This window comes from Arvicola amphibius, chromosome 10 (genome assembly GCF_903992535.2).
Source record: "Arvicola amphibius chromosome 10, mArvAmp1.2, whole genome shotgun sequence".
In the NCBI taxonomy this organism is placed as follows: Eukaryota; Metazoa; Chordata; class Mammalia; order Rodentia; family Cricetidae; genus Arvicola; species Arvicola amphibius.
This window is the reverse complement of record NC_052056.1, coordinates 19776945-19795575: the sequence shown is the minus strand read 5'-3', so window position 1 is coordinate 19795575 and position 18631 is coordinate 19776945. Positions and strand designations below refer to the sequence as shown.

At 36.6% G+C, this 18631-nt stretch overlaps 1 protein-coding gene across 2 annotated transcripts in view; it reads left to right on the top strand.

The window, feature by feature from the left end:
- Positions 1-18631, top strand: part of Usp25 (ubiquitin specific peptidase 25) — a 106373-nt gene that overhangs the window by 70871 nt on the left and 16871 nt on the right. For both annotated transcript variants that reach the window (XM_038345848.1, XM_038345847.1), the window contains 4 exons: positions 2286-2356; positions 3433-3661; positions 5080-5280; positions 8968-9107. In XM_038345848.1, coding sequence (XP_038201776.1) covers positions 2286-2356; positions 3433-3661; positions 5080-5280; positions 8968-9107 — 641 coding nt within the window. The remainder of the gene's footprint in view (positions 1-2285; positions 2357-3432; positions 3662-5079; positions 5281-8967; positions 9108-18631) is intronic.

Sequence of the window (18631 nt, the reverse complement as noted above, 5' to 3'; positions counted from 1 at the left end):
ATTAAACAGCCTTCATTGCCCTAGGTGTCTTACTGTAGATGTCAAATTGACTCCTATGTTAAGTGTGACTAAAGAACAGTCACAGCCTAATAGAGTCAATAGTTGTACTGTTAGCCTTAGTAACTAGAGAGCTTATCTTAATATTGTGCATATGTATAGAAAATAATGTTAATATTAGAATTTGCTAACATTAATTAAGCATAGTGTTTATTGAATGCTGTAATAAGTGTTGGATAATTTTTCTCTGGACTTGGCAGATTGTAGGTGTTAATAAACATTTGACATTAAGATACTGAATCAAGGGAAAAAAGGAATGCAAAATTTGAAATATTATTCAGTGACAAAAGGCACATGGAGGTTAATGATCACAGACCTGAGAGAGCAATGTCATTGGTCCCTTTAGTTCACAGTAGTATAAATAACTAAGTAAAATAAACTTTTGAAAATACAAATTGGTGGCTCCCTACTCGGAAGAGGAATAAAAGATGATGTGCTCACTCTCTTGTCAATTTAGATAGACGAGCATGAGGAACATTCATGGCATAAGAAGTTGTGTATACCATGCTGTGGACAAGGAAAGACTGATTCACTCCAGATCCTTGATTTTGTCTTTAATTCCTACTGATACAGCATACCAGTTTTGGTTTTGAAACTGTTGTGTTATATCCCAATGTACAGGAATAATGTATTTAATATCCATTGTTGGCCTACTACATCTATATTCATTCATATATATATATATATAAACATATTTTTCAATAAATAGAGTATGTTTTTAAGATAGCATTTTTTAGCTAAGGTGTGTATGTTTTAAAATTATGCCTGTTTTAAAATAGTTCTGTGTGAGAGGGTACTCTCAGAAAATTCCCAAACCCTGAATGTACTTTTTTCTGGAGTAGTCTGGTAGGTCATAAACGCCATTTCTGTGTCTTGATTTGCTTTCCCTTAATTATAAGTGCATTGAATTTTCATATTGTTTTAAAAATGTATTACTTATCTCAATCTATTTTGTAAACATTTTGGACAGTTTAATATATACCAAAACTGAAATGTTGAAAGTATTATATACATTATTATTTCCTGTAACAAGTTGTGAAGTAGTTTATTTGCCTTTTTTTATATTAAGCATTTTTCTAATTCTTATTTCTGAAAAGGCAGTGTACTCTATTTGAAACATTAATAATTTTGCCCATAGTGCATGCCATAGACTTTATTTTGCTAGTTTGACATTTGACCTTTATGGTGGTTTTTGATTTGTTTTGTTGGTTATTTTCTATTGTGTGTGTGTGTGTGTGTGTGTGTGTGTGTGTGTATTTTGTTTCCATGTATTTTGGTACATCCTTTGTGTGCAGTGCCGTTGGAGGCCAGAAGTGGGCTTCAGATCCCCCTAGGATTACAGTTATAGATGGTTGTGAGCTGCCGTGTTTGTGGGTGCTGGGAATTGAACTCAGATCTTCTGAAAGAGCAACCAGTGCTCTTAACCACTGAGTCATCTGTCACACCCCCCCTCTTTTTGTTTTGTAGTGCTGATTAAAGTTTTAGGTGTTCATAGGGGGGCTGATGTTATGTTTTTCTGTTTTTTTTTTTTTTTTAATTTTCTACCAGGCTACAGTAATTCTTTCCAGAGTTTGAAGTTATTAACATTTTTTTTTTCTGGTTTCTTGGTTCTCTTCAACCAATTAATAGTATGTTGTGATTATATGGTATTCAAATGTATTGATAGTCATTTATTAAGATTTTGAAATTCTGAAATAATGTAGCTGGGGACACCCAGTCTTTAGTTTCATAGGATTCTCTTGTAGAGAAGTAGAGATAGAGGGTCGAGTACGTTCTGTACTCAGAGTCCTTTCCCTGGGTTACCTTAGTGCTTCAGTTACTTAGATGTACACAGCTCATAGTGATTTTTTTCTAGAAAAATCTCGAGTACCCTGTGTGTATGGATGCAGTGGTGGGTTAGCATTCCTTGAAAGCTTATTGGATGCTTGAGTGCAGTTTAATTTTCCTGGCACTGCATATTTCCTTGATGAATCAATCCTATTTTTGGTATTTTTGAATTTTTTTCACAAGGACTCCAATGATAGTTCATATCTATTTTTGACATTCTTAAATTTGTCGAATAATTCTTAGCTGGAAGAGGAACGATAACTAGCATCTTAAAGACTAGTTTAGGAAACTTTTCTTCTTCTCTAGTGTGATTATAAGAGAACCTTGGTCCCTCTGCTATTACCCTCAGTAAAAATCCATGTGACATTTGTCATCCATTAAGTCACATCTTTTATCTGCAGATCTGCAGGAAAGCATATCCAGAATCCACCGAACGATTGAACTTATGTACTCTGACAAATCCATGATCCAAGTAAGTGAACACTGAGCTGCTATCATTGTCAGAATTGTTGACACACAGTCTAATTCATCTTTTTATTGCTTTTAAGGATGTTTTTTCATTATGTGGATGTTTCTGTGTTTATCAGTGCCTCTGGAGGCCAAAGGTGTTGGATAACTTTCGAGCTGGAGTTGCAGGCAGCTATGATCAGCTGCATATGTGCTGAGGATAAAACTTAGGTCCTCTGGAAGAGCAATAAGTGCTTTTGACTATTGAACTACTATCCTTCTATCTTCTCACATTCATCTTATTTATCTTATACTAACTCCCAATACATTTTTTGTCATACAACTTGGATATATTTTATTATAATAAGTAATATATTTGGTATTACAGAATAAACTAATAGGAGAAAATTTCTGATAAAAATTTTTAAAACATATCCTTTATGATATACCTAGCTACCTTTAAAATATTTCAATAAAATTTACAATCTAGTCTCCAAACATCAGAAAATATATGCCCATTTAAAGATACTTAATTTTGGGAGTGTTACAAAACTCAGTTAAAGTTTAATTTCTAGCTGGGAGTGGTAGCACACTCCTTTAAAGCCAGCACCCAGAATGTTGGGGCACATAGATCTAACACGTGGGTTTCAGGCCAAGGAGGCCTACATAGTAAGAAACTGTTTCCAAACAGCAAGAAAAAATAAAATGTTAACTCTGGATATGCAAAGATTATACAGTCTGTTTTTTGTGAAGACTGAGAGAAACTGTGTGTATTAAATGTTCGCCATGACTCCTTGGTTTAGTAGAAATAAGTGTAGGCCACCCACGAACACACACTAGTATATTTTCAATTATTACACATGTTTTGTATATATTTTAGTTTATTTAACTCCTCCAGATTTCCAGTCACCCCCAGATTATTTTGCATGTTTTTTTTGTTCTGTTGTTTTTCTCTAAAAGTTTGATTCCAGCTACTTTACTTCCATTTAATAAAAAGGTGCCCTCCTCCCTGCATCTTTCCTCAAATAGGGAGTTTTCAGTTGGAGTATGGTATAAGGACTGTATACTCAAAGTTCTACTTTGTTTTTCTTTCAATGTTAGGTCCCTTATCGCCTTCATGCTGTTTTAGTTCACGAAGGTCAGGCCAATGCCGGGCACTATTGGGCATATATTTTTGACCATCGTGAAAGCAGATGGATGAAGTACAATGATATTGCTGTGACCAAGTCATCATGGGAAGAGCTAGTAAGGGACTCTTTTGGTGGTTATCGAAATGCCAGTGCTTACTGTTTGATGTACATAAATGACAAGGCACAATTCTTAATACAAGGTAAGATGATGCATCATCACCATTATTATTTAGAGGTTATTTACTTTTTATTTCTATGTATGAGTGTTTTACCTACATGTATAAGAGTGCACTGTATAAGAGCCTGTGCCTGTGTGCCCACCAGAAGATCAGAGTGGATCCCTTAGAACTGGAGTTACAGACTGTTAATCCAGAGCCACTATATGGATGTTGGGGGACTGTATCCATGTCCTCAAGAACAGCAAGTGCTCTTAACTGCTAAGCCAGGTCTGCAGCCCCAGAGTGATGGACTTTTCTGTGCCTATGTGACTGTTTGATGATTTCAGTCTGGGTGAAGAATGTGATAAGTATTTCTTGGTGACAGATGTGGGAAGTTGGATTGAGGAAGTGGCATAACCTGAGGTAGACTTTGGCAATGTGACCCATGCAGTCATATTGTCCTCACAGCTAAATAGTAAGTGTAAAGCTGAATGTTTTCCTCCATGGTGAGCAGTCTTTATTTACTGCATCGAAACATTGACGGACATTTGACACCTCAGGTAGCACAGAAGGCTTTCTTTCTGGCCTGTGACATTTCCTCCAGTTTCACTTAGCAGTCTTGTCCATTTTGAACTTTATATACTTAACTATATTTGAACTTCATGTCTTCTTCTCTTGCAAAGTTTTTGTAACATTCAAAAACATTTGCTTATGTGTTCTCAAACAGATTTCTTCCATTGGACGGGGTGTTTGGCTAGCCTTGCTTACTGTAATCTTGTTAGCTCAGAGCCAAAGCCAGTATGAGTCTCTCTTTTTCATTTGTTACTCTAACACGGACTTTTCATAAAGAAAACACCCAGTAAAGGCTCTGAAGAGATGCAGCCATCTTTTCTTTTCTATCACCTGGGCAGGTTGTCCATTTCTAACTGAAGAGATAGTTTACAATTCACGTGACTAGTTAAGTACTGGTTACATACTGTGTCAGAACATTTTGCTGCATTGATAAGCTTCTTAAGATTATGTGTTTTTGTGTTATAGTTAACTCCTTAACATGAAAAACAGTTTCAGTTCTGCGTAGAGCCTAAAAAAGTCATGATTGCTGCCCACTTCTGTGAAAGGGCGACTTTCTGCATGATCATACATTGGGTGCTGTCTTAGAGCGGCAAAAATGATACTATATCAATGTTAGAGACACAAAACATTTTAATCCCAGATTGGGTCTCATCAATGCCCTTCAGACTCTAGAAACTTCTTAGAATCCCTTAGATCATTTTCAAATACTCATGCCATTGTTTGAGCACTTTAAGACTTTTAAAGAAAAGCTAGATAATATTGTTTGAGATAATAACTATATATAATAATTAATGGTCTAGAGTTTATATTCTATTTGAAATGTATTGTTTGAGCTTTGCATTTTTCCTTTAATTCTTAATTTTATAGTAGTTTTTGATGATTTGCAGAGGAGTTTAATAAAGAGACTGGGCAGGCCCTTGTTGGACTAGAAACATTGCCACCAGATTTGAGAGATTTTGTTGAGGAAGACAACCAACGATTTGAGAAGGAACTCGAAGAATGGGATACACAACTTGCACAAAGAGCATTGCAGGAAAAGCTTTTAGCTGCTCAAAAACTGAGGGAGGCGGAGTTTTCTGCAGCTACAGGTTTGTCCATTTTTATTGTTGTATCTTATTATCAAGCAATAGCATCAATTATTATTGTGTTTTAATATAAGATATCCTCACTAATATGGACCATGTGCTCAACACCCAATTTTTTAAAAAAAAAGATTAAATAATGTTAGTCAAAACTAAATATTTAAAACTATATATCAAGCTAAAAATGGTATATAGGTAATAAAAACTGGCACATGTGTAAGAAATTAAAGCATGAAGTTTAACCACAGTCAAGTATAAAGGAGCAATAGAAGTTAGTAAAGTTCTAGTACCCCCCATGCCCAGAGCTCAGAGCTTCCTTGTTCCTTGGCCGACACCACTGCACATACATTTGCCTTTTCAAGATAATTGCTAAGATTTCCCTGCCTACTTTGAGCCAGGTGCTGTCCTTCTGGCAGGAAGAAGGAAAGGCTGTGATTAGGAAAGAAATAAATTGACTTGCTGGGTCAATTAAGAAAGAGTTCTCAATAGACAATACTAAAATACTCATGTTTATTATATAATACTGGGATAGCAGCATTGATTCAGTTTCTTTCTTTTTTCTTAAATTGTGATTACAAAACAGGGTTGGGAATATACCTCAGTTGTAGGGCCATATGATCAATACCCACTTTTACAAAAGATAAAGCAATTTCAGTAAACACTAAATATTTAAAACTGTCTTCCAAGCTAAAAATTGTATATAGATCAATAAAACTGGCAAATGCATAAAAAGCATAAATGTTAAAATATGTAATTCTTAAATATTACCTAAAACATTAAAATATTCAAAGTAAATACTAAAATAATTTAATGCAAAGAGCTTTTAGGACAATTGAAGATAAAATTTCTTTTAATCTTTTTTTAAACGGATTAATTGCAAACATGTTTTAGGACCTTGAGTTTCTTGCTACTAATTTTCCATTTCTCTGCACTGGAAAGTGAGAAGATAGGAAGTAAACCTAGATAATTTCCACAAATGAGAAAACCCAGAGAGACCCTTGACTTCCCCTCTCTGCTTCTCTCCACTCTGAGTGGATCGTTTTACCTACTCACTTCCCTTGCCGGGATTTCCATCTTCTTTTCTCAATAAAGATTAAACAAAGGAACCAACTAAAGATCTATATCTACTTTGTGATATTTCAAGAAGGACTATTAGTGACATGGGGTTTCTCTTACTGTGAAAAGACATCATGACAACAGCAACTTTTTTAAAGGAAAACTAATTGGGTGGCTTGCAGTTTCAGGGATTTATTTAGTCCATTATCATCATTGGTGCAGCCTGGTGGCATGCAGGCTTACATGGTGCTAGAGAAGGAGCTGAGAGTTAATTCACCTGCCTGGAAGTGGTTTGAGACACTGGGTATGGCTTGATTATATATGAGACCTCAAATCAGGAAATAGTTATACATGTAGGGAATTAATGTCTTTTAGCTTCTGTCCTTCCTTGCTACATATGCTTTAAGCAATCTCACTTCTGTTTTTCCTTATAGTAAAAATCACCTCTATCACCATAGTAACCCATGTCAAAACTGTGGAATTACCTTTATGTTCAAGTTCTGACTCCTAATGTGGCTTCCAAAATACACATTTACATCTCATCACTTTTGTCTGCCCTTATTGCTGTCTGTCATCTAAAGTGCAATCATATCATTTAATATTGCTCCAATAGCTTGCAGTATCTTCACTCACCTCAATTCTACTTTCTTCTGTAATCCATTACCCAAAATGTAACTAGTATAATTTTCTGTGTGTGCTAGAGATAGAACTGAAAGACTTTTGCGTACTAGGCAAGCTTTATATAGCCCATAATTGTTTTTTTTTTTTTTAAAAAAAAACTTGTTATACTGCTGTTGTATTAAAACTTTTCCTATCTCTTGTTCAGCTCAAAACATTTCTAGGATTCAAGACTGTTAGCCCTTTGCCAATCGGCATCCTACCTCGATCCTTTGTTATTGTGCTGTGTAACTCCTAGTCTTCTATCATTACTTGGCTGTTTGTGTTTCCTTTGAGGGAATAAACTCACTAACCATTGGGTTTTGGAGTTCACCTTATCCTCCATCCCACAAACTAAATTGCTTACATAGCCCTTATTTTATTTCTAGACTTTATTGTCCTGATATGGCTGTTTTATTGCCTTTCTATTGCTGTAACAAAACACCATAGCCAAGGCAATTTCTAAGAGAAAACATTTAATTGGAGCCCATGGTTGCAGAGCGTTTGTGTCCCTAACTCATGGCAGGGAGCTTGGTGGCAGAAAGGCATGGTGCTGCAGCAGTAGCTGATAACTTATATCCGATTCAATAGCACGAGGCAGAGATACCCTCTGAGTACTGTCTGCTTTGAAACTTCAAAGGCTGTCTCCAGTGACACATCTCCTCTAAGGGGAACCTGCCTCCAAATGTTTTGGAAGTAGTTCCACCAACTTGGGATTAGGTGTTCAAATACTCGAACCTATGGGGCATTCTCATTCAAACCTTTTTACAATTATTATTCTTCCATTTTTAATTAGTGATCTTGTCCATAATGAATTTTAAGAGAAGAAATTAGTCTCTTTTGTCACTCCTGGCGATTAAGTGCCTAGCTTTCTACCTGGCACACAATTATGTGTTTAATTAAAATTTGTTGGTGAAATGAATGCCCATACATGTATATTGAAATTGTAGTACATGTATTTTGAAATTATAGTACTATGTTTTGAATGATAAATATTTGTTATAAAAGTAAAATTGTCTTTAAATGACAAGTTTTGTGTTACTGTAGAACAGGGGTTCTCATGTGTTAGTGATTTTCTCTTTGTAAAGGAGCCATTTGCCTTTATGGAGAGTCTCCATTGTCACATTTTGGGAAGGGACAAAGGTATTACATCAGGAGGGATATTCTGGGTTCACAAGATGTCCCTCTACACCCAGACTTACTCAAACCACTGATACTTAAGCAAGTAAGCAAGTTCCCAGAGGGTGGGAGATCACACAGGTGGCAGGAAGAGCATGCAGAGCTAATGGGTGGAAGGCGAGCTTCTCCTTTTGTGTCCACAGAAATGGTAGTGTGTGGCCCCTTTCTAGCAGAGGACATAAGGTGGCATTGAAAGGAAAGGTCAAAGCCCAATGACATAAGCTTTGTAGGTCATTTTATATTCATTGCATGGTTGGACCTATGATCTGGAGCTCAAGTTATGTAGAGCTGGAAGTAACTTCGAATCCTTTTCCTGTATGGTATTTGAAGACACAAAATCATGTTGGCAGCAGTGTGGAAGGTTGTCATTGTTTTCTCTTGTGAGAGTACTCAGCTTTGGAGGGATAGGATCCCAAAGGAGATAGTAGGGTTTACTCAGGGTTACAATTTGTCAGTTAGAGATGGGGAAAAATACAAACATGTACTCATTGTAGAAATGCATGCCGAAATTCCTATGGCAAACCAATTTTCCTTTTGGCAAAACCTGGATGGTTTTGAGACTTTGGTGCTTTTCATGTAGAAAAATCTCCTTACATAAAATATAATTAAGTACTCTTGGTTTTGTTATTTCCTTTTTGGTTACTTTTTGTTGGAAAGATCTTAGTGTATCGAAGGTCATATTTTATAGCACAAGACTTGACTTGGTTAGTGCATAACTTCTGAGCTAGCAATAAGCTTCTCATCATCATCTAGTGTCTTGTGGTCTATGGAAGATGTACAATTGATTCTTTTCTCCTGAAGCACAAGCAGGAGGAGCAGACTATCTAGAGCAGCCATCAAGGAGTGACTTCTCAAAACACTGGAAAGAAGAAACCGTCCGAGTGATCGCCAAAGCAGCGCATGAGCATGGAGATAAAGGGCCCGAGACAGTTTTACAGTCGGTAAGACCTCTTCTGTGCCTCTCAGAACACAGCATTCCCACAGTGTAATGGAAAATTACCCTGGCTGGTTGGTGGGGATGCTGTGGCTCTGCCACAGCTTGATCTGGGAGCGTGGGCTCTCACTTCCTCTGCTTATGGTTCTATTTCAAATTCCCTCTTAAGTTTCTATTTTCTTGTCAGAGGAATAAGAAGAATCAGCAATCATAGACTAAATTGTCCATTTGACTTGGAATTTAAAGAGAAGTATATATAAAGTTCGATACCAGTTTTTATGTTCTCCTCCATCCACGGCTGTGATGTGCCAATCTTGGAATAATTAGGAGTTTAAGATGAAGTTGTCATTGTCTTGTGGAAAGTGTTTAACAAGAAGTGAGAGTATTACTAGGAAATAGGTGTGCTGTGCAGTTTGTGAGTATTCTGGGTAGAATCTTACAGTAGTGTGTTTCCAGTTTGTCTTGTAGTCATCTCGCTCCCATTTTAGTAGTGAATATGACCAGCCCCCACGCTTTATGAGAGCTTCTATAGGATGTGAAGATTGTGTTTGCAGAGAACTAAAGCAAATCAGGTACTTCAGAAATTTACATGACAGTCTCAGCAATAGCCTGCTGACTTAAGACCTCCATTAATCAAACGTTCCAGTAAGACTTTCTGTTAGCTATGTTGTAATGAACTAAATAATAACCAGAAGTTCTTTTGCTTTTACTTTCAGCTTGAAAATATATTACAGCCTTCTTAGTATAAAAATTAATTTAAATATATTTATTTTATGATTATAAGTTCTGCAAATGTCTTAGAATCTGTAAATGAATTTAAGAATATTAGGTAACTCTAAAGCTTTTCTTGGAAAATATTTTGTTTCATGAGTCTGAAAACTCATCTTGGGGGCCATGGAAACAGGATAACTGGGAAAGAAGAACAGACAATAGGTATGGGGAGAATACTTTTATCATAAAACTTTAATTTGGGGTCTTTATAAATTGACACCTTGAGTTATTAAAACCTAAGGAATATCATGCTTTTAGCTTGGCTCAGAAAACCAACAACATAATTTAGAGTAATATAGGATTATGTTTCATTTTAGTACAGCTAATCATAAATATTTTAGCTCACACATATGCCCACATAAATTTGCATGACTTAGATGTCTTGGCATGGGTATCTTATAAATTTAGTGTGTGCTGCCTCTTATCTACTGGGAAAAAGAAAGAGAAGAGAATATGACTGGCAAGCTAATTGTTTTCCACCCTGACCATCCTGTAAAATGGTGTCTCCTATGACTCTGCTGTCCGTGAAATCTGAACTTGTTGAAGAAGTTGTAAGCTTTTTCTATATGAGCAGCTGTGGCTCTGGGTCTAAGGGTCATTGCTTAGGAGCCTGGCAGTCATTTCTAGTTATGTTTTGACATTTCTATTTAGCATGTATTAGCAACTAAAGTGAGAGAGTTCAGGCTTTAGATAGGCATTTCTGTGACTTGTGTGTGTGGATTTCACTTCTTACTAGACATACAATCTTATAAACTTTTTACATGAGTTTCAGTTTTTTTTCTATGCATTTGAAGTGACTGTGGAGTTATCACGAGGCTTTAGTTGTTTTTGTTTCATTTTGATATCAGGCCTCAGAGTACTGGTCACTTCACATGAGCTCTAGGTGTCTCGTCAGTGCACAGCATCATAAATTCCAGCTGGAGAGTAGGCTTGACTCCCATAAGACTTAGAGTCACAGATGCTATCGACAGTCTCCAAATGTTCAGGCCAGTTGCTTTTCAGGAGAATTGCTCTGATTTCTACTTGAACACTTTAAGATATGTAAGAGTGTGGAAAGCTGATGGCAAGAAAGAATCTTTGTGCCTGGTGTTAGTGATTGGCTGGTGGTCCGTCACTGTCAACTGGACCCTTTCTGCTTTTCTTTTCATTTTTAACTAGTTTTGAAATTTTCAGTATGGTTGCAGCATGAAGTTTTCTGTCTTTCCTCTCTTTTATTTACCTAAACTTACATGATAAATATTTTCTCACCTTATAAACTCAGTAAAAAATTACTAAATATTATACCACTGAATAGTAGAAAATTTGTACGCTTACCCAGTTCCATTGTATATTGTTTCCACTTTTACATTAGTATAAATAGGCTATTATAATAAAAAGTGTCTGCCCATTTTACATGTTTTCTTAAAGTAGACTATCTGTATTTAATTATTATACTAAAGAGGGTGTCATATAAATGTCCAAAAGTAATACCTGATCTCAAAACAAAACAAAGCATACTCATTTACTCCATATTTGGCTCAGTTTTACTGGGAGAAAGAAAACTGAAACCTGAAGAAACAGCTTACTCTGGATTGTATTTCTAGTCAGAAGTAAAATCTATACCTCTGAGATTTTATCACTCCCTTCTATGAGAATATTTTTTTTCAAAATCATACAGGCAGCGAGTTTTGGGCTATTTTAATTAATTCTATCATGGTAACTGAGAACCTTCTAATTTTGTTGCCTTTGTTTAGTTTTTCTTAATTTATTCAGAATGAGATTTGATATAATAGAAAATTAAAAACATCTAATTTACTTTAGTGTACGCACAGCTACTTTATATGAAAAATTTTCTGAATCAGTTTGAGCTGTTTTATACAGCTAAAATCTCTTTTCTTCCAAAATGTATCCTTACCAACATTATGCTTATGAAACTTAACAGTAGCAACAAGGACTTGTTTTTGTCAACTCAAATTTCCCTCCTCGCATAGTCGTTTTACAGGGACCGTGTAGGTATTTCCTTGAAGTTTATATTTCCTATTTTTTAAAGGTTTTCTGTATGTGAGTCTCTGTGTGTGGGTTGGTGCACATGAGAGTGCAAGTCTCCACGGAATCCAGCAAAGGACGCTGGGTCCCTTTGCGCTGAAGTTAGAGGTGAACGTGAGATGCCAGTCATAGGTGCTAAGAATCAAGCTTAGTTTCTCTGTAAGAACAGTATGTGCTCTTTTCTGCTGAGCCATCTCTTCTGCCCTGTGCTGTCTGTAAAATGATATCATTTTAGATGGTTTGCTCAGAAGCAATTCGTCACTAAGGTTCCAACATGGATTGTAGCTTTCTGGCTTACATTTCACTTTTGTGAATGGAGACATTGCATAGTCTCTCAAATATTAGAAGTATTAACAATTTCTAATTAGAACAAATACATCTCTACAAAATATGTGTGATAGTACTATTGGTTTAAGTTTATTACAATGTAAATTATTCAAAGCAATTTAATAAAATAATGTAATGATTTTGGTAATATCTGCCATTTATAGCGTCTGTTAAATACTAGATACTTAAATATTAGCTCATGATCATGACAAAAGAACAGGATGGGTATTTCCTTTCAAGATGATGAAAATTCAGATAAGTAGAGCACCCTAAATGCATTATAAGAGTAAAATTTTTTAAAAAGAAACATTTCTTTTTAAAAAAAGAAATACTGTCCTCAGTCATTACTTGTGTTTTCGTTGTTAAAGTCCATTTAAATAATGGTGGGAAATATTTAAAACATTAAAATTCTCTTATATTTCAAACAAATAAAAATTTGTTATTGTTATCCATATTTAGTATTGGAACTAATGTTTATCTTTGCTAAAGAATGTTCTGGTGCAGATGGCAATGACTCAAGCAGCCTAAGTACTTTTAGCCCTTGATATCTGCTGACTGAGCAATAAGATGTGCAAGTAATAACCTGTCAGTTATACAGGACCATGTAAAACCTTTGCCCTTGCAAACTGCTGGGCTTAGAGGAGGTCATAATCTCATTTTCTTAGAAATAGCAAGAATTTCTTTTGGGAGTAACAAGGGCTGTTTGTTTGCTTTAAATAGTACTGTTAAATGCAACTGGGGTCTTTTTTATCTTAAATACTGTAAGTCTAAAATACTTTGTGAAAAGCTACTTTAAGCATTTGAAGTGCAAAGAGAAAGACTACAGTTTTATATTATAATTTGATTAATAAATTTGCCTTTAATGTTTATCTTGAAGTGACTTCATTTTATACCTCATAAATAGATATCTGAAAAGAGCTTATAAATCTGTGCATGTAAAGAGAACGCTTCCATTGTTGTTTTTTCTAATCTGCATACCAATGATTTTCTTCTGCAGAATCCTGAAAATGCCACAAGCCAGCCACCTTCTAGCCAGCAAGTTGTAGAGGTGGCGATCCCTCACGTAGGGAAGTTTATGGTTGAGTCAAAGGAGGGAGGGTATGATGACGAGGTACCTTGACTGGAGTGTTCTGCACCGTTTGCACTCATTCTGTGCTGATGTGTACAGATACTTTAGGCATCACTCAGGCATGCCTGCACCCACCTACTTAACGTCTGTCTGTTGCTCCATAACATAAAGCTTTGCCTCCTATGCTGTGAAACCTTGCGAGTCACTAACAGAACTTGGGAATTAAATATAAGAGCAGAGGTAAGCTTAGAGAATAGGTGAAAAGAATGATTTTATGTTTCTGAAACTGTGTTATGCAGAAATAACTTCAGTTTACTCTCAGGCTGACAGATTGCAGTAATATTCACTTAATCGTATAATAAACATTTTGTATTTAAAAATAATTGATATTTTCCTAACCTCTTTTACTTGTATAATTTCTTTTATACTTTGCCCATTATTGCTCACCACCACAACAGAAAGCCCTACATAATATATCGCAAGATAGATAATTGATATTTTTGCTGTTCTAGACTCGTCTGTATCAGCAAATATGATGGCTGGTGGACATCACTGAGTGCCTAGAACGTTCCCCCCCCCCCCCCATGGCACCTCCATCTTCCAACTTGTCTTCTGATTACCTCTCTACTTAGTTGTCCCAGCAACCTTCAGGCATTTTTATTTCTTATAATAAAGTTCTCTTCAATCCAATGGAAATTGAGATGTTTAGTTCATTGGATTATTGTCATTCCTTTTCTGAATTTTTTCCCTTGAAACTCTTAAAATGGTTTTGTTCTGTATTTTGAGAGAGGACAGATAAGCAGTTTTTGAATAGTGGTAGTAGAGATAGGGAGGTGGGTGTGATTTAAGGAAAGAGAGATTTGTTTGATACCACAGCTTTTTAGTGTTTGTATCATTGATAAGAATTGGATGTGTGCTAAATATTTTTTCTAAGTATCATTTTTTCCTCCAAAATGTATTCCTGAGTTTCAATTACAATTATTTAAGAATAAATCATCTAATTTTTAAGTATTTTGAAGCATTGGTATCACTGTGCCTGTATGAAAAAGTATGTCTAGCAAAGGACTAGATTTAAAAGCCAATAACTGGCAGAAGGACTTGCATAAGCAGGCATTGAGCCCTGGGCAAGTTGCAACCCTTCATGTATAATCCAGAATCAAACTATGAGGAAGTTTGGGCAAGTTTGAGGTAATGACCTTAGTCTCTAAGTTTCAGTAAGACAACTTTATATCACTTAACTTCAGAGGTATTTTAAATGCAAACAGCCAAGAATGAATCATTTTGATAACAGTACTTAAGTATTGTATATAATACTAATAGCACTATGTTACATTGTTCCATGTTTGCTTTTGAAAATTATCCAAACTGACACAATTTAATAAAGGTACTAGTTTATTATGATGCACCTACTTGCTTGTTTTCAGTGTGAGCTAACTGTGGAATTTATGAAAGAATTGTCAACACTCACTAATCACCGCCTGGTGGGAAAGCCTGTTACTGCCAGAGTTATATGTTTTGATGTACTTTTTTTTGGCATCCTTGCTTAGCAGTGCATGTGCCTTGAGACCTTTTATGATAAGCTATATAGAGGGCAGATATGCAGGTATACAGTTATACAGAGGTGCTTAGCCCAGGAGCAGGAGAGGGATCCAATGGAGTTCTTCAGTGGCTCACCCATCCTTGAGCAAATGCACTATCTAGTTATTCATATACTAAGAGCTTTTGCTTTTCCCTAAACAGTTCCTTTGGAGAAGCATTCATTTTTCTCATTTGTCCAGAAGGGGGTGCCTGTTTACAATTCTCAACTTTCAAAAAGATGCCTTTTTGCAGCTCGTACAAAGGCATCTTGCTAGCCAGCTGAGCTGCTGTACAGATGAATGATCTTTACTGTACACCAGAAAACATTTGCTCTTATAAATGCATCATTTGACTCGCCACAGTAGAGAACAAAGGGCTTTTAAGTTGCATGTAAATAATTCATTTCACTTTGTTTTAGATTTTTGTTTGTTACTGTTAACCATTCAGAAATTCTTACTTTCAATTTCTATGCCAGATCATGATGACACCCAGTATGCAAGGTATTATCATGGCGATAGGTAAATCCAGGAATGTGTATGACAGGTGTGGTCCTGAAGCAGGGTTCTTTAAGGTACTATTAACATTTTCATATTTTCAAAAAATGTAGTGTTCAACAGCATCCTGTTTCTTTAAACAAATTTGTTTTCCTTTTGAATCATGACAACCTGGTGGTGTTCTGGGAACTGCTTGTAAGATTCCAAGATTCTCTTTGAATGCAGATAATTTAAGAATCAGAACATTTTACCTGAGTTTTATTTGTTGTTAGTAATTTAATCAAGAGATTAAGGATACTGAAGAGTTGTAACAGGGACTGTATAATTGCTTCTGGTAATAACATATTTCTTCCTTTGAGTTTAGATCATGGGTGAGTCAGTTTTAAAATATGTTTCCTTTAAGTTTTCTATTTGATACTAAATCGATTTTCTAATGGTTTCTAAAAATAATTCATTTATTATGTTTAGTTTCTTGTTATCAACTGGTGCATTTTTAATATTTTAGTCAACTCAAGAAGGAGGAGGGCATAGAATTGACTTTCACCATCTCACACCTTCTCCCCAAGTATGTCAGCTTGCCAAAGTTTTCAGGTTTTTTGTTTGTTTAGCGGTTTTTTTTTGAAAGATGAGAACACCATATGTGGTGTGTTATGGTGTGTTAATTTTTTACAATTTACCAAAGATTCTCTCTCTCTCTCTCTCTCTCTCTCTCTCTGTGTGTGTGTGTGTGTGTGTGTGTGTGTATTTCCCCTTTCTCTGTCTTGGGGTTATTTAAAAAGGGTCAGTATTAAGACTGTCAGTTTTATTAGGGGGGTAGTGATGTAGTTCTTTAATCTCAGCACTTGGGAGGCAGAGGATCTCTGTAAATTTATGGCTATCCATGTCTACAAAACAAGTTTTGGGACATCCAGGGCTATTACAGAAGGAAACCCTGTCTCCGAAACAAAACAAAAAAAGTCAGCATCTAATCCTTTTTGACATTAGCATTCTCAAACTGTCCCTTTATTTTCTGAATTTTGTCATCACTTCCTCTGTTCTTCAGAAGCTGCACCCTCCTGCTAGCTTTCTTCAGCCCCGTGTAAGGGACAAAAGCAGGGCACTTATTTGCCTTCTCAATAAGTACATTTGAATTTGTGGGAATTAATCAACTTTTTGGATATTTGTTAGACTTTTTGAATATCCAACTTGAAGTGTTAAATTGTAAACCTTTTGTCAAACTGGTCCCAGGACAAATTTATTGGTCTCTTAAGACCTCATACAAAAAAATTAAAAAAAACTTCTACAAGAATAGGAAGGAAGAGGCATTCAAATGCTTTCTACATTTGCAGTAGTGTTGCTGACTGTGCTCTTTACAGTTGCCTCAAGTCGTAGATGGCGTTTCCATCCCATCTTAGGGTTTCTATTGCTGGCAAGAGACACCATGAGCAACTCTCATAAAGGAAACATTTCACTAGGGTGACTGGCTTATAGTTTCAGAGGTTCAGTCCATTATCATCATGGCAGGGAGCATGACAGCATGCAGGTGGACATGGTGCTGGAGTAATAGCTGAGAGCCCTACATCTTTCAGGCAACAGGAAATCAGCTGACTGTCCTACTGAGAGAAGCCTGAGCAAAAGAGACCTCAAAGCCTGCCTGAACAGAGCCACACTTCCTTCAACAAGGCCACATCTCCTAATAGTGCCACTCCCTTTGGGAGCCATTTTCGTTCAACCACCACACTCCCTTTTGTCCTTTATTTCCCCTTAATTGCCTCCACACATGTATTTAATTTTTTTGTTGTAGTTTTCTGTATTTGTCATTGGCTCCTCTCTCTACTAGTTACTAGAGTCTTCTCTCTTTTTTTAAATCAATTTTATGTATGTCTTTTTATTATTACTTTATGTGTCTATGTTTTTAGCTTACATTTTTTCCTTGCAGCACTTTTAATTCAGTGCCCACAGAGGTCATAAGAGGGCATAAGTAATGCGCAACGGCTGAGGGAGGGCTTGGGCCAAGCCTAGCTGGCCGCGTTGGCTGCAGGCAGCCAAGCCAGAGGGAGGCAGCCTAGCCAGGGGATGGGCAGGGGGTGGGGGGTGCAGGGCGGTTCTAAAACCAAACACTGGGTGCCAGACAATGCGCGAAACAATCCCATACCAGTTTGGATTTAAAGGGGTATTTATTTTAGGGGTAAAACTTACAAAACACCAACAGTCAGGAAAGGAGTCTAGTCGCTGGAGCAAGAGCCAGAACCAGGAGCCGGAACCAAGAGAGTGAACCTAGGCTTGCTGCTCCTTTTTAAAGAGAAATAGACCACCCCCCAGTGGGTTTGGTATTTCAGCCGCTATTGGCTGAAGGAGCAGAAGGTGTTCCCGCAGCACATCATATTCTCCTGGAACTGGAAGTTACAGATGGCTGTGAGCCATCATGTAGGTTCTTTCTGGGACTTGAACTCAGGTCCTCTAGAAGAACAGCCAGTGATTTTAACCACTCAGCCAACTACAGCCATGATGTTACCAATTTTGTTTCTCAGAAAAATCTTTTTATAGTTTAAATTTTCAACTTTGATTGCATTTTTATTATTCGTGCGTAGCTCATTGCTTTGAAATCTATTATTATTATTACCTTGAGCATTTACATCATGCATTTTTTGAATTTTTCCTATTTCCTCCACCTCTTATATAATCAGAATTTGATGTACAATGAAAAAAACAGGCCATAAGGCAAATGAGAAGCTAGTTTTTGGGACAAGGACTAATTAGACTGTTAGATATTTTGTACCTCTTAGGAAGCTGGAGAGAAGGCTTAGCAGATACTCTACCTGCTCTTCCAAAAGTCCTAAATTCCCTGCATCCACATGGTGGCTCACAACCATCTGAATTGGGATCTGTCGCCCTCCCAAGGAAGAGACCTGGTTAGTCGTCCTCATCAACTTAGACCATGAAACCCAATATGGACAAGTTCAACAGAACCACCATATACGGGCTGCCCATGTATGCTTCAGCATTTCCAGGGCATAAATTTCATTTTTCATTCAGTGTCTAATAAATATAAACACCCATATAAATGTTATAGTTGGTAGTCTGCTGAATCCAATATTAGGAAGAATTTTCAAGATGCGCTACAGAAAACTGGCAGTTTGAAGACTCACTAGTGGCTGTTAACACGAGGCTCAGGGCCCTTATTAGCAGTTAGAATCTTCTGCAGGTGTCTCCTGCCCCGAGTCCTCTCCACTGCACCCTGATAGAGCTCACCAGTTGTGTGTCCAAACCTCACTGTGCGGATAGCTG